At 32.5% G+C, this 16629-nt stretch overlaps 2 protein-coding genes across 2 annotated transcripts; one reads left to right on the forward strand and one right to left on the reverse strand.

Annotated features, from left to right (window-relative positions):
* Nucleotides 1-1019: 1019 nt before the first annotated feature.
* On the forward strand, nt 1020-6255 carry LOC107411734 (F-box/kelch-repeat protein At3g23880-like). Its single transcript, XM_060812134.1, has 5 exons — nt 1020-2030; nt 3008-3082; nt 3907-3987; nt 5497-5677; nt 6212-6255. Exons 1-5 carry the CDS (start codon nt 1020-1022, stop codon nt 6253-6255), a joined length of 1392 nt encoding a protein of 463 aa, XP_060668117.1.
* A 5887-nt stretch (nt 6256-12142) lies between these two features.
* LOC107411753 (transcription factor bHLH149) lies at nt 12143-13365 on the reverse strand. The gene is made up of 2 exons (XM_016019404.4): nt 13201-13365; nt 12143-13085 (listed from the first exon to the last, which is right to left on the reverse strand). The coding sequence occupies exon 2, from the start codon at nt 12997-12999 to the stop codon at nt 12376-12378; it is 624 nt and encodes a 207-aa protein (XP_015874890.3). The 5' UTR covers nt 13000-13085; nt 13201-13365; the 3' UTR covers nt 12143-12375.
* Between the last annotated feature and the right edge of the window lie 3264 nt (nt 13366-16629).

The raw sequence follows: 16629 nt of genomic DNA on the forward strand, positions 1-16629 counted from the left end.
GCCTATAACTGATAATACTAATTAAAAAAAAAAAATCTGACAAAATTAAAATAGAGCCAATCTGCAGAAACTGAAATGGAACAGAAAAATATAAGTCCAAATTTGGTTTATAATAATAGATAGAAATATTTTAAAAATACAGATTTATTTCTAAAATAAACTAAACTAAAAAATAATGAAAATCTGAGAAACTGCTAGAAAATCTTGTATTGGTTTATTTTCAAATACAAGAAGGAAAAGCAGCTTTGAGTTTACAATATTGCTAACTAGGTTCTAGTAGAAAGAGTTGGTTCATTACTGAAACAAAAGGAATCAATGGTAGAAGAATTGGAAGAGGCAGAAGAAGACACATTGGATCTAAAAAAACTTGTTGGAGCAAATTAGGTCTATGATACCATGAAAAAAGTCACAAAGATATAGAATAAGCTCACTTTTCTATAAGTAATTTTAATTTTTAGATTTAAAACGTGAAAAAAAAAAAAATAGATTGAGCCAGTTAATAATCATCATATCTGCACTATACAATTGTCAAAATAAACATTTGTATCCGTATCCACACCTTTCTATAGCGTGGATATCTACACCATAAAAAAAACTATCATATTTAATGTGGATACCATAGGTGATTCCCAGTGATGAGGTAGTCTAGCAATAATACCAAGAACAAATTATTTTTACAACTCTATTTACAACTGAAAAATATATGGCAAATAAGACATCATTTTTAGATGAAAATAAATAAATAAAATAAAAAAATAAATTTAAATAGAAGCAATTGATGTTCATCTTTAAAAAATAAATAAATAAATAAGGCAATTGATAATCATCTTTTTTTTTAATCAATTGATAATTATCTTATTAATTAGGAAAGTGCAACCGGGTGATTGAATCCAAGGACGAAAAGGAATATCATTAATACTCTAATTCTAAACACAACACAATATTATGTATGCTTAACCCCAAGAGATGTAACTCCGTAATATCAATACCATATTTTATTCTCTTTTTGGCACCCAGAGATGAAGCATGATGCATATGATTTCTCTCTTCCTAAGGAATTGCTGGTTGAAATCCTGTTAAAGTTGCCAGCTTTATCCCTTCTCCGATACATGTGTGTTTGCAAGTCATGGTGCTCCACCATTAACAACCTCTTTGCCCAAAACCTCTTGCGAAACCACACCAACAACCATAATGCCGCCAAACCATATCTCCTGTTGGACGTTGGCGCTGACCATAAAACTACTCTCACGCTTTCTTACGACACACTCGAAGCTCTCCGGATACCGTACCCTCCAATCGACCCTCAATTCCGACAAAAAACCAAAATCTTATGTTGTTGCAACGGTATCATCTTGTTTTCTGATCAATTTAAAACCAAGTGGGGCCTATGGAGCCTCACAACTGGACAGACACATCTTCTACCATCTTCCTCATCCCATCGCTTGGACAAGCATTATGGCCAAAGAGATTTTTTATTTCAAAACGTTGGTTTTGGTTTCGATACTAAGACTATGGATTACAAGGTGGTCATAATCTACAAGTTCTTCGATGATCTTCTTGGGTCACTTGTCGTCGAAATCTACAGCTTGAAAACAAACTCTTGGACAAGTATACCAACTCTTTTAGATGAGACAAGAATAGGACTCCCTCCGGAGAAACTTTATCAAATACATGGCAGGTGTGGTGTTTTCAGCAATGGAATGCTTTCTTGGAGAGCAAGCGACACAATGTATGCGAATGATATGGTATATGGTGAAGTTTGGCAAGGGATTATTTCGGTAGACCTGACCAGTGAGACTATAATAACAACACGCTTGCCTAGTAGTATTAGTCATTCTATGTATTCTTTGGTTAATTCTATGGTTTATAAGGAGTTCTTTTCTCTCGCGGCTTATAAATACCATCAAGGTAGTTACCACATATGGGTGTTGGAGGAATATGGTTTGAAGGACTCATGGAAGATGCTATTGAATATTCGACCTCTTGATCATCAATTTGGTCGTGTATTGGGATTTTGGAAGAATGATAAGGTATTGTTTGAAAAATTTAAGGATGCCCCAGGTTTTTTAGGATATAAACCATATGAAAAAGAGCTCTTTCTGCTTGATACTACCACCCGAAAAATGACTAGTCTGAAAATTTCTTTTGTTGATAAGGTGTTTAATTATCGATTCTAGTTCCACTTACTGCCATATATTAATTATTGGACTCTTATATATTTGACCATGTCAGATTTGATACATAACTTTTTGCTTAATTTTCTTGTATGATAATGACTTTCATATTTAGATAATGTTTGATTTGATACCTAAAAGTTTGTGCAAAATCACTCTCTCAACTCTTACATGTCAATTTGCTCTGTCTTCATGACATTTATTAAAAGCCTAATGCATATTGCTTATAATTAATTTAAAAATAAAAATCAAAATCAAAAACTAAATTAGAGCCATTCTGCAATACAGTGAAATTAAGAACAGAAAAATGCAAGTGAAACATTTGTCCAAGTAGTATACTGGTACAAAAACAATTAACTTGATTGTACCATAAACTTCACATGTGAAGAATCAAATATTAGGAAGAAAGGCTAAAAGCCTATAGACAAAAGCAATAAGAACTTGTTACTTATAACACATGAAACATTAAAAAAAAAATTAAATTGAGCCGTTTAATAAGTACCATGTTAACATGGAAGCCATGGGTGATTCGCCGGTGATGACTAGTAGTATAACAATAATGCCAAGAAGACATGTTTTACGTACCAACTCTTTTGACAACTAAAATATATATGCCAAATAAAAACAACATCATTTTTAGTTGAAGTTATATATACAAACAAAAAGCAATTGATAATTACCTTATTAAGTGGCACGGGGTGATTAAATCCCAGGAGGAAAAGGAATATCATTAATACTCTATACCTTAAGTACATCACAACGTTTTGTATACTTAATTCTCAAGACCTTGTTGTAGCTCCTTATGCATAACACTCTCTACTTGGCTGGTATAGATGGAGTGTCTTCCAAAGGAATTGGTGGGTGAAATCCTGTTAAAGGTTGCCGGCTATATCCCTTCAGCGGTGCAAGTGCGTGTGTAAGTCATGGTGCTCCACCATTAACAGCCCTCGTTTCATTGCCCAACACCTCTTCCAAAACGACACCAACAATAATAACACCAATCTATATCTCCTATGGATGTCAGCTCTGATCACAAAACTACTTGCACGCTTTCTTACGACACACTCAAAGCTGTCCGGACACCACCGTACCTCCACTCGACCCTAAATTCTGACAAATTGAAATTAAAATCACATGTTGTTGAAACGGCCTGATCTTGTTTTCTGATTAATTTAAAAACAAGTGTGGTCCATGGAACCTCGCAACTGGACAGACACATCTTCTACCATCTTCCTCATCCCATCTCTTGGATAAGCATTATGGCCAAAGAAATCTTTAATTTCTAAATGCTGGTTTTGGTTTTGATACCAAAACTATGGATTAAAAGGTGATCATAATCTACAAGTTGACAGACAGTCTAATTCCAGGGTCCCAGCTTGTCGTTGAAATCTACAGCTTAAAAACAACCTCTTGGCCAAGTAGACAAACTTTTTTAGATGAGACAAGAGTAGGAAATCCTTCAAGGAAATTTTATCATATATATGGTGGGAGACATGGTATTTTCAGCAACGGAATGCTTTCTTGGGAAGCAAGTGAATCAATATGTAGGAATGGGATGAAATATGGTGAAGCTTGGGAAGGGGGCATTTCGGTAGAACTGAGCAGTGAGACTATAATAAAGACATTCTTGCCTAGTAGTATTAGTCCTCGAATGTATGCTATGGTTTATCCTTTGGCTTATGAGAAGCCCTTTGCTCTAGTTTGTTATGCCTACTATGAAGAAGGTTAAAATATATGGGTATTGGGTGACTATGGTGTCAAGGAGTCATGGAATAAGCTATTCACTATTGGACCTCTTCGCTACATTGGTCCAGTATTGGGATTTTAGGAGGATGATAATGTGTTGTTTGAAGATTCTATGGATGTCCCAAAAAGACCATATGAAAAAGTGCTGTTTTTGTTTGATACTGCCAACCGATAAAGAACTGGTCTACAAATTTCCTTTGTTGACAAAGGTGTATAATTGTTGATTCTAGTTCCCACTTGCTATAGCACATATTAATTATTCATTCTAATATAGTGGATTATATCTTTGATATATAACTTTCTGCTTTTTTAGTAGCCACAACTTTTATATTTGTATTGAAAAGCTGGCTTGACATATATACCTAAACGTTTTAGCCAAATCACTCATAATTTTCTCAGTCTACATGACATCCATTTAATTAAAAGCATAATGCATATTACCTATAATTAATAAAATAAAAAATAAAAAAATAAATCCCTGAAAAAACTAAATTAGAGCCGTTACGCAAAACAGTGAAAGAACAGAAAATTGAAAGTGTAAATTTGGTCAAGTATTGTGTTACAATAATTAACTTGATTATGAATGGGAGGTAAAAGTAACAACAATCAGTGACTTCAGTACCATAAAGTGCAAAATATATGTAGCTCAAATAACATTAAAATAAAAATAATAATAATAATAAAGTTTTTTGGATTGCAAGAGCTTCAATTTTATATATATATATATATATATATATATCCCCTATTATGTACAGAGCAATGTTTGATGCACTGCTGGCTACTGGATGATGGGCATCTTGCTCATACATTATAGCCCACAAATTTGTTGAACCAAATGCAGTCGCTGAAGTTTGTTGAAACAACCAACCGACTTAATTCATTAGGAGGCCTCTGTCTTTGGGCCCCTAAACTCAGGCTTCTGGCTTTGGGTTTGTAACTTTGTTATTTGTGCCTCGGCCTCATAATTTTATTTTAATAAAATTTTTGTATGATATAAAATAATTATATATTACAATATATTATTTATTTATTTATGTTTGTAACATACAGTAATTGTAATTTTTTTAAAATTTAGTAGTGTCTCTATAGAAGGAATTAGTTCTAGTTTCTACCTATTCTTTCAGAACAAAAAATTATACGTTGTTTCATATGTGGTAAATATGTGTGGTATTCATCGATGTTGTTTCCTTTTCCTTTTTCTTTATTTTTTTATGGCAAAATCGATGTTGTAATTTAATTAATTTTTTAGTTCATAAAAGCCAAAAATAAAAAATAAAATGTATGTCAATACTCTAAATCTAAGCACATTAAAACGTATATATATATATATATATAAAGAGAGAGAGAGAGAGAGATGGATATATATATATATATATATATATGTAACTTTGGGTAAGGTAGTGAGGTTCTTGTAACTATACCTTTCAGCAATAATAGAATGCTTTCTTAGGTATGCTTTGCTACATAGCAAGATATAATGTGGATGGTGATAAAGCTAGGGATACCATTCTTTCCGTTGACCTTGACAAGTGACACCATAATAACCACACTGTGTCCTTGTATTATTGCTTCTCAGTATACTACTTCACCTTTGGTTTATAAGGGGTCATTTGCTCTCGTTAATGATGTTCTCCCTCATTTTGATACATGGGTATTGGGTGAATATGGTGTTAAGGAGTCATGGAACATGCTAGCTATGATCACTATTGGACCTGTTCAAAGAATTGGTCAAGTATTGGGGCTTTGGAAGGATTCAGGTAAGGTGTTTGTTGAAAAACTTTTACATGATAAATTTGAAAACGAGCCGCGCAATATCAAGCAAAAGAGCTCTTTTGCTAAACATTGCTACCCGACAAACAAGAAGTCTTCAAATTTATGGCAAATGTTAAAACATTGTTTACCGATAGGGAGAGTCTAGTCCCACTGGCTAGCACACATTAATTATATCTTTTCTACTTAAACTTTCCGCTTTTCTAGCAGTTATAGGAGTATCTTTTATGAATCAGTACATTTTTTCAGTGCAATATCGATGTCAAACACTAGTTCGTTCTCAAATGGAATTAAAGCATTATAATATATAGTTCCTGCTTGCTATGTAATGGTATTTATAATGTTTCATAATATATGAAGGTTAATTTGTTACATATAAAGGCACTGGAAACTTAAAAAAGGCTAACCACCCAAAAGATTAAAGAATTAGAGAGATTTCGTTCCTGTTTGTTGTTTGCTGAGCGATGGCCATTTGCCACACCTCAAATGGTTTGCTGATCCAAATTAACTGCATTTTGTAGATGGGTTTTCCAAGTATAGCTTAGAAACAACCAACAATCCCTAGTCCAAAATAAGTGTGACATTCAAGCCCACTAGTCCAACTTTCTAAAACCTTTCGCTCTCCTCTCCAACACCAACAAACATAACATTATACAGGATTAGGCTAGAATCAATTAAGAGGTGGATAATGCAGTTCATGATTAATTCTTACCAAAAACAAAAACCAAAAAAACAAAAAAAAAGATCAGACTACAGAGTGACTGGCTGTTCTTGTTTGATGGGCCTTTTCAAGATTTTTGGTTAATTGAGAATTGACCAGTGGGTTTTCATCGAGCTTACTTTGCTTTTGACAGCCTATTTCTTGTTTTTGACTATGATGTGTAATGCTGTGTCATTTTCTCTGTGTCTTATAGTTTATTAATACCTGCTGCCTTTTTGGTCCATGTTTCAGTCGATGGACAAGACTCAAAAAATATCCCACTTTTAAACCACATACTCCGTGACTGAAGATTGTTTCATCAAAACGATTTGGCCATATTATACTTTACATTTAGTCATTGAGCCACTTTATCTTCTAGTAGTCTGGTTCTGCCTATCTATTTATAACCAATTAAAGCGTTTCTCTTCTATGTTTTTTTCCCTCTTTAAAATGACTAGACATAATTCAAGCACTTCTATAGTATTGTAAAGAAAAGGCATACAATCAACCACCCCAATCATTTAGAAAAAATTTTGAAAGCAAAAATACACCTTTTTATTATCAATATAAAAAGAGAAGAAAATTGCTTTGATCTAAATAAATAAATAAATAAAGAGCCAAGGTTGGCTAGGAAGTGATGAAGCAGTTGAAGGGGTCGTTTTCTGAGCCACCAAGGAAGCACGTGTGGCAAATAATAAAAAGGGTCCCAAAACCCAACAAATGTTTTGGTGTTTGAGAGTCAACTTCTATGTTGTTACAAGACAAGGAATCATACATACATGTAGAGACTGGAGAAAGAGGTGTACATGTGCTCAAAGGTTGTGCCACGACTTCAATTTTTTTCCATTTTATCTTTATTTATTTATTTTTTTTAACAAATAAAGAAATTTTTTTATGATAAATACATATATTATATAAATATATTCCAACCACACCATATCGACAACACAAAAGTTGGGTAACTTAGAAAAGGGCTGGCTTGACACACATTTTGTCCTGTTGTCTTGGGCCCAACTCAAATGCCACCAATGTTGTTGGGGCCTCCTAAAGAGGTAGTTGTTGGACTTTGACAACTCAAAAGTGATTTTGCCTCTCTTTTGTCGTTTACTGCCTCATTTAATGCCGTTTTTGACATATCAGGTCTCTTAAGGAAATCTCATCAAAGGGGCTACAATTGGGGTGGATCAAATTTACTCCTCCTGCCCATTTGCATAAAAAGTGTAAACCCAATCCAATACTATTCAACAAAAAGTGTCTTTAACTCAAATTTTCTGTTTATCATCAACAAAAACAGCGTGAAGAAAAAAATATATATATTGCAGGCTAGCATTTGGAACAAAGAAAATGGAGGGGTACGGTCTTGGGTTGAGTTTGAAAATTATATCCTCTGAAATTTTCTATTGAATAAAGACCATGGAATGTGCTGCAAACAAAAATCTCCATTTTTGATGTGTTATTCATAGTTGGTGGATCATTTGTCTTGTGTGTGAAAAATGTCTTGCTAGTGGCTGCACCAAAAGGAGGCACACCATTGTCGGTGTTGGTAACGTGCATGTATAACTCGTTGATATATATCAATATTTTTTTTTCTCTTAAATTGAGAACTAATCTTATGTTTAGGATTTGGATTTGGTTAAGAAATTATTATTATTATTATTATTATTATTATTATTATTTGGATAACTTGGTTTAGGAAATTAAACTAGTAAAAGAAAATGAGATTCTCGTGTATTTCATGTGACATTTAACAAAAAAAATAAAAAAGTACATTTTCTAATGTTTTTTATACCATATGCAGAAACAGTAGAACGACAGGTTACAAAAAGTACAAAAACAGTTTTTAACCAAACAAATGGAACAAAATGTAATATTTTACTATTTGGTTATTGTTTTTTTCTTGTTAAGGATATGCTTATTATTATTATTATTATTATTATTATTATTATTATTATTATTATTATTTTATTATTTTTTTTGTTCAGTTCCGAGCATGGAAATTGATCTAGTCCTCTCCTCCATGTTTTTATTTTTACAAAGCAAAATATATGAATTATTCTTTGGTTTTAAACGAGATATATATAGCCCAGATGCTCTGCTCTAAAAATGACCTGACTTCACATGGAAAAAGCAAGCAACAGTTGAGCAGAAAACAACAAAAGAAAGAACAGTGCAGAAGGATATATAAACGGCTGGTTTTCAATTTGTTGTCTAATTATGATATGTAGCTTGGTTGGGAGTGTTTTTAATTTGCCACATCTCCTATGTGTCAGAATCAGGTACCACCCAGAAAACGACACATGGCGTGCCAAGTTGCAACGCCATACATGTCAGAATTTAATAGAAAGAAATAAATAAATATATAAATAAATAAAAGTGAAAGCATAGCTTCTCATGTTTGTGTCACCTCAAATTTTTTTTTTTTGGGGGTGAGAAAATGGAAAAAAAGGCCTTTTGTAAATTATTAGGGTTAAATGTCGGCAGCCACACATGCAATGTGCAACACCCATCATGGTGGTGGTTGCTAAGTGCTTTTGATTAATTTGAATTATTACTTACTTACATTGAACACTATTAAAATGAGATGGATTCAATTCTGAGCTAATTAAATCATAGTGAATTAAGCAACAAGGTTAATTTATGCAGCTAAATTTGATTCATTTTTTGGTGTTCTAGAATTGAAGATGGTGGTGGCATAGTTTTAAAGCAAGTTTCAAATTACAAGAAGACAAAGGCTAGAAATCAGAAAATTACTAAAGCTTAGAAAGACAATAGATTGTACAGCCTCTTGTTTGCCTGTGAATTGGAGAACATGTTAATTAATCATAAATTTGAGCATGGACCCTAACTTCTGCACCTAAATCTCAGTCATTTATGAAGTTAGGAAATAGAGATGGACTTTTCTTTTCTTTTTCTTTTTTCTTTTTTTCGCTGCAGAAAGAATAGATTAATTTAGTACTGTTCATTCATTGTACTCCGGAAAATCATTATCTTACCTCAGACTAATAAAGATTGTTAGGTGGGGTAGTCAAAAACAAAGAGACAAAATGGATTTTATAACACTGCTAAACATGGGTCTTTGTGTGCCTTATTATGGTGATTTTAGGGCCTATGATATCTTCCATGCGAGGCATTATTACTTCACCCATTGAATAGCCATTATTCATATACCCTGAAACAAAAAACTGCTTAAAAACAGAGTTCAAAGATTAGGTGCCCTGTTTGGAATAATGATGATGGTATAACTCAAACAAATCTATGGCCCCATTTAGTTGATTGTCTTCTGGGTGTTTCTCAATTTTTATGATAAACAAAAGGTTCAAGTTTTAATAAAGGCAAATTCTAGGACAAAACCCACTTTGGCGATAGACTAAAAATTGGACAACATGTTTTTGACCAGTAGTTTCTGTCTGTAAAACAATAGTGTCCAAGTGACTCAGTTTAGGTTGCTTTCCCTCTTTGTCTTGTCCTTTTTCATCTATGAACAATTACCTGAATTGTGGAAGGATATGATTTATACAACATTGTAAAAAAGAGGGTTGCACAGACTTATTTTAAAAGCTTTTTTTCCTCCTTTATAGTATTTGCCATAAGTACATAAAAAATTTATGGGTGCAATCTGGTAATTTAAATATGAAAAAGAAATTAAATAGAAAGAGGGGAAAAAAAGAAAAGAAAAGAAAAGAAAAAGATAGCTCCTTAAAGGAAAGCACATGGATGCACGTGAATGTGGGAATGTTTATAGAAATCAAATGAAAGCACACAAATAATGTGATTATTAGACATAGAATAAACTTCCAAAAACAATAAAATATAAAATAAAAAGCCAAAAATATGTGTGGTCCTTGATTCAACCAAGTTGACCAATTTGGCTCCAAGAACCCTTACGATAGGGATGCCACTCAGCATCTGCCGCATCACCATCCACAAATTGACAGCTGGCAATCCTGGTCAGCACACGTGTAAATCCTTAATTAGGACAAAGAAATACCCAAAAGTGACTTATTTTTCCTCCCCCACAGAAAAAAACACAAACACGAAGGGACAGTAGTGGTGGGGATGTGACTGAAACCAAAAATAAAAAATAAAAAATAAAAAATAAAAATAAAAATAAAAAGAAGAAAAAACAACCTTGTCTTAGACCATAATGTTTGTTCTTTAGAACAATGAGGCTGCAATTGTTGAAGGAGAGCATATCCCCCCCTCGTCCCCCACCTCAATTCTCAAAATGGCATGTGAAAGTTTCTTACAATTCACATGCTTGCCCTTTGTAAAGAGGTAAGAGGTGGGGTTTTTGGTGGTCAGTGCACTTGAAATTTGTAGGGTCACCAAGGCACATGATTTTAGGCTGTTTTCTTACAAACCCCACACCTTGGCTTATATATAGCTAAATTTTTTAGACTGTGGACCTGACTTTTCTTCTTCTTTTTTTCATCTTTCTTTTGCCATTTTCCAACCTCACCAATATCCAAAACAAAACTGCCACACCAACAGCACTCTCTCCTATATCACTTTCATTTCTTTTTTTTTTTTTTTTTTTTTTTTTTTCATCCGCTAATTTTGTAACATTACCAGAATGACCCAAAACCAATATGTAAGTTAGAACAGATCATGTTCATTGGTTTATTATTGTTGTCCATATTAATACCGCTTATTCTTGTTTGGTGCTTCCTAATATTACCAAAATTCCCCATGTGGGTGTTTTGGCAGAATTTGGATTATAAATGACATTGCTATTGAAACACAGTTATCCAGAGTTGGACACTCAAGGATGGTGATTTTGGCTTTTTTGTGCAGAAGAGATTGCATAGTAATTATAATTACTAGGAGATTTTATTATAATAATTAAAACATTTTTATTTTTTTCCCTGTTGTATGGGAAAAGATGAACATAGACTGTGACATCTATCGTCTCCTCATTGATCCTAAACAAAAGAGGCATTATTGAACCCCAAACAGTTATAAAGCAAATGATCGTTCAACTTCAATCCCTCATTTCTATAACATTCTCAGGAAACATTCCCAAATAAAATTTCTGCCTCAATTTCTATTATTATTATTTTTTATTATTTTTTTCGGGGGCAATTGAATTAGCAGCTAAGAAATCATAAACCCTTTGTTTTTTAAATTTTCATTCAACAAAAACGAAACTTAAAAAAAGAAAAAAAAAGGTGAAAAGAGAAGCCCACAACTCATAATCATTGGTTAATATTCGTTATTAATTATTATCAATGTGGCTGTTGCTTAACGCCAAGTTAATGATGGATTCCAATCTTAAAACACTTTCCCAAAAGAGAAATCCTCAAAATCATTGCTTGCCTTAATTATGCTTCTTTTTTTTCATATGTGTATATATATATATATATATATATCTATCATCCCCTGTACTTCACTTGAATCATACTATTTTTTCTTTTTCTTTTTTCCCCCAAAGTGAGAAATACACAAGTATCAAACCGAAATTAGTTATTCAAATAATGTTTTATTGCAGCTGCGTGAAACTTATGGATTATATAAAAATATATACATATATATATATATATATATATATATATATATATTTATGCAAATTATTGTATAAATCCATCATTAAAAAAAAAATCCAAATTTAAAATTATATTATATATTATATCAAAAAAATAACAGAGCCCGATACTTTCTGCAAGATTCTTGTTGATGGAAGATGGATCAGAACAGGTGGCATCTTCGATTCAATCAATTTAAATTAATTATATTTGGAGAATAAAAAACGAAATAAATAAATAAATAATAGGGATAGTGGAGCTGAAAAGAAGGAAAAAGGCGTGTATACAAATAAAATACATGAGTCTTAAAAAAAAAAAAAAAAAAATTAAAAACTTCATAAATAAAAATAAAAATATTTTCAAAAAAATAAAAATAATAAAGAGCCACCTGGCACAACGAAGCCCAGCTCCGGCGGTAGATTTTTTTTTTCTTTTTCTTTTTTTTTTTTTTTTTTTTGGGTGGTCAGCTCGAGGAGGAGGAGGAGGAGGAGTTTATTAGAGTGGAGTTTGGCGTGCCGGCGAGAAGCTCGGTGAGAGCGGTCATGGCGCGCACCTGCATCTCCAAAGCAGCTATGTAATCGCTGGCTTCTTCTAGAAGGTTCGGGAAAGAAAGTTTCCGGCAACCGGGAACCAACCGGCCGAGAACTTGGACTTTCTTCTGCATGGGCGGTAACTTCCTCACCTCCGTCTTCGGTAACCTGTTAGGCCTTGACACCTTGGCCTTCCTATGTTTCCTTTTATGGAGGTTTCTATTCAACCTGAGTCGACTGGCCAGAATCGCTCGGCTCCATCGGGTTGTACCTTTGGCCGCCAAGGCGAGAACTCGGTCGGCGGTGTCCCTCACGCGTCTAGTGCCGGAGAACTTCTCCGCTGGCGAAGAATTCGTACGAGCTTGGCGGAGAGCTTGGACAAGCTTGGAGGAGTAGATCAGCTGCTCGGTGTCGGATCTCCATCTGGCAGTTCGGGTTTCGGAATTAAGAGATGGACGTTGCTCCGTTGAGAGACCTTCGATTTTCCTTCTCTTTTTGCGGTTGGAATCTATGGAGGCATCTAGATTGGATTCCAAGTTTGAAATAAACGACGCCATGGAAAACAAAAGAAAGAAAGTTCTCTCTCTCTCTCTCTCTTTCTGGTAAATTTACAACCTCTTTGATCGAGTATTCTACTATAAACCTGCAAATAAATATGAATAATACGATTAGAAAACTAACATGAAAAAAAAAATTAAAAAAAAAAAAAAGAAGAAGAAGAAGATCAAAGAAAGTGAAAAGTTGGACTAAAGGTTTACCTTTGGAGCGATGGAGACGATGCGCACAAGCTGTTTGTGAAAAATTCTGAATGAGAATTTTGGATGAGGTGGAGGTGTTTGTTTTATTGCAGAAGAGAAAGAGAGCAGGGAAGAGAGAAGAAAAGATAGCAAGCAATTGGTTTGGGTGGGAATGAAAGGCGTGGTGTTTGGAGGAGACTTTATATAAATATTAAATAAAAATAAATAAAAAATATTAATATAAGGAGTTTTATAGAAATTATGGGATAATTAAAAAAAAAAAAATATATATATATATATATATATATATATATAAAAAGACCAAGTCACGGGGAACCACGCGTCCTTACCTTAATCACATTTATTGCCATTTTGTCCCCCCCTGCTTTTAAGTTTTATCCATCCTTTCTCTTCCTTCTTTTATTTTTATTTATTTACTTATTTATTTATTATTTCTATACTAATATGTAATTTATCATGTTAATATTTTAATTTTACTTTCATTTCAGTACTAATTCTGTCTATTTACTCAGAAGGTATAACTAAATAAATAAATAAATAAAAACAGCTATGTTACAAATGTAATATGTTTGATTTTGCATGACAGTTTATATGCTTTCCAAGTAAAATGTTAATTAATTTAAAAGCTTTTTCTTTTTTCATAATCATTAGAATCAACAAAAATTATAGAACAAAAATTAATTCGAATGTCTTTAAAAAAAAATTAAAAAAATAATTCAAATGAATTAATAGGGTAGTATTAATTCCAAAAATGGGGAGATAATGTGACATTTTGAGAAGGAATTTGCATAGCATTGAGGATTTGATGGAAAATGCAAAGCATTGAAGATGGAGATATCTATTACATTCTACATGATAAAAAATTTAAACCTTGATTGATTGGACAATCTTCCTAGGAGTGGACAACTTGTTCATTTATCTCCTTTTTATTTATTTATTTATTTATTTTTGTTATGTAGCTAGTTTGTATTTTGTCTTAATCTTTTTCAATGCAACCTACTTTTATATTATAAATGCATTAATGAGGCAGTTCGTTTGCGTGTGATTCTCAAATTTGGAAATTCATACCAGGAAGACTAACCAATATCTACCCACAAGAAAAATTAACAATGTTTTTTTTTTTTAATTCAAAAAAAATGTATATATTTGTTAAAAGAGAGTGCAATCTTGTGGATTAAGCGGTTTGATTTCATATAGCCCAATTTAAACCAAAAAGAAAATGAAATACTTACATTTATAAGATATATAAAATATTAATTAGGTCAATAAAAGCAGCTAAACTTTCATTTGGGTGCATCATAATTATTTATTTGAAGAGGCTAAAGAAATGTTCGGTGACTTAATTTTCTTTGAGATGTACGTCAACTGAGCAGGTGAAACATTTCCTCTGTCTTCTGCCACAAGATAAACAATAATAATAATAAACATTTCAAACGTGCCACAATATAGGGAAGTGAAACATTTACTCAATTTTTAGCTTTTTACCAAACATGCAGGTTAAAACAATAAATAGTAAAACATCACCCATCGAAACATTGAATCTTTAAGGATATGGTTCAATGAATTATAAATTTTTTATTTCATTTTATTTTATTTTTAATAAAGAAGCATTAAAAAGCTAAAATTGAAAGAAAAAAAAAATATATATATATATATATATATATATAAAATGTCATGTGTCTCACTGTCTTGTATTGCAAGGCCAGTATGTCATATTATATACCTACAATCTCACTTTTTTTTTTAAAAAAATTTTTTCCCCTTATCTTAGAGGTTTAGGGATTGTGGCCAATAATAAAGCACACTATTCTTCTCTTTTTATTTTTTTTAAATTTTTATTAATAATAAGGATTCAAAATGTTTAAACCATTCTTTATCAACTTTAATAGGGTTGATGCTGTGGAAGAGTAAGATTGGATAACATAATAAGTGGTGGCAAGAATTGATTGGTTAGGCAGTGGGTCCAATGGAATTTTGTAGTTTAGCGAAGCAATGATTAGTGGGTGATGCACCTAATAGAAATTTAAAGGGAAGGGCATGCATGTGGTTGTTTTCATGGCACTTTCTCTCATACAGAGAGAGAGAGAGAGAGATAGAGAGAGAGAGAGAGAGAGAGAGACAGAGAGAGGGGGGGGTCCTCTGTATTTTGTTTTCTTTATCAGAAGAGCCTTTGCTTTGGACTCCATCACCACCTTTTATCAAATGTGGCTAGGCTTCATACACATTGCATACCACGCCATTTATAGGTTTCTATCTATCATTTCTTACCCCCCCGAGCCTCGTTCTCGTGAATGGGATAAATAATTCAGCAAATCTGTCCTACATAGATTTCGTTTGCTCAGATCTACTGATATTAATTTTTTCATGATCTAACAGTAACTTCCTTAATTCTCATAACCATGCATAGCATTTATAAATATATATATACAGTTCAAATAAGCATATATTTAACTTTGAAAATTGAAAATAAGTGGGTTTCATCCTTTTAGAATTATTGAATTGTATGTTATATAAAATCCTTTAATTTAATAATTTTACATGATTCAACCAATTTATTTTTAACTTAAAAATTATATATATCCTCACTTTTAATACCATTATAAATTATTATACATATATTGGTTTTGTGGTTCTAAATTAGTGGAATAAAAGTTTATTTAAAAGAAGGCTGGTATGTGACAGTAGAAAGACTAAAACATTTGATTACATAATCTACAGTACTAGTCACAGGCCAAAAATGAAGATGGTCCTGATTTGATAAAATTGGGAAACTAATAATTGAAGGAACAGATCTACGAATGACATGCCAGAGTGTTTGCCTCCTTGCGTGAGACACGATTCAATGTTACCAAGTAAGATTCAAGGTCAGAATTTTAATTAAATAATACAAAATCATCCAGTACAAACCCCAAAGGCAAGGCTATAGTCTTTCACCCTCCCAAAAAGAAAAAAATATCTTTAGGGTCCAAACAATTGCAATTTGCATTATGGATTTGCTTATTTAAGATAATGACATGTCAAACTACGACTTTTTCAACAGTTATGTGTCAAAGTCAATAGTAGATTTTACACTGGCCGTGAAGTAATCCACATTTCTTTGTTGGTTCTAAATACTATTTCTTTTAATATTATATTAAAATATAAAAATATTACCCATAGAATAGAATTTACCTTTCTAAGTTTAGGATAATAATTGTAGCCTTGATATGAGTACTCAGAAATTTGGCTTCTCTGATTCACCAAACAAATAACCCTGTTGCATTCTTCCCAAATATTCTTTCTTATCCATTTCATTAACTACTCTCTAAAGAGAAGCCAATGGGGATTCAATTAGTGTTCCCACCAAAATAAAACATATATTAAAACATGAATTTGGAACCCCAAGATCTCACCAAAGAAAGGATTAACTTAAAACATGTGACTATATAA

The sequence above is a fragment of the Ziziphus jujuba genome, chromosome 10 (assembly GCF_031755915.1).
Source record: "Ziziphus jujuba cultivar Dongzao chromosome 10, ASM3175591v1".
In the NCBI taxonomy this organism is placed as follows: Eukaryota; Viridiplantae; Streptophyta; class Magnoliopsida; order Rosales; family Rhamnaceae; genus Ziziphus; species Ziziphus jujuba.

Coding starts and splice junctions, on each gene's coding strand:
- LOC107411734 (XM_060812134.1), top strand. CDS start 1,020: ATGAAGCATGATGCATATGATTTCTCTCTTCCTAAGGAATTGCTGGTT. Junction 2,031..3,007: donor GATTTTGGAAGAATGATAAG/GTATTGTTTGAA, acceptor TGGCTGGTATAG/ATGGAGTGTCTTCCAAAGGA. Junction 3,083..3,906: donor ATATCCCTTCAGCGGTGCAA/GTGCGTGTGTAA, acceptor GAAGGTTAAAAT/ATATGGGTATTGGGTGACTA.
- LOC107411753 (XM_016019404.4), bottom strand. CDS start 12,999: ATGGCGTCGTTTATTTCAAACTTGGAATCCAATCTAGATGCCTCCATA.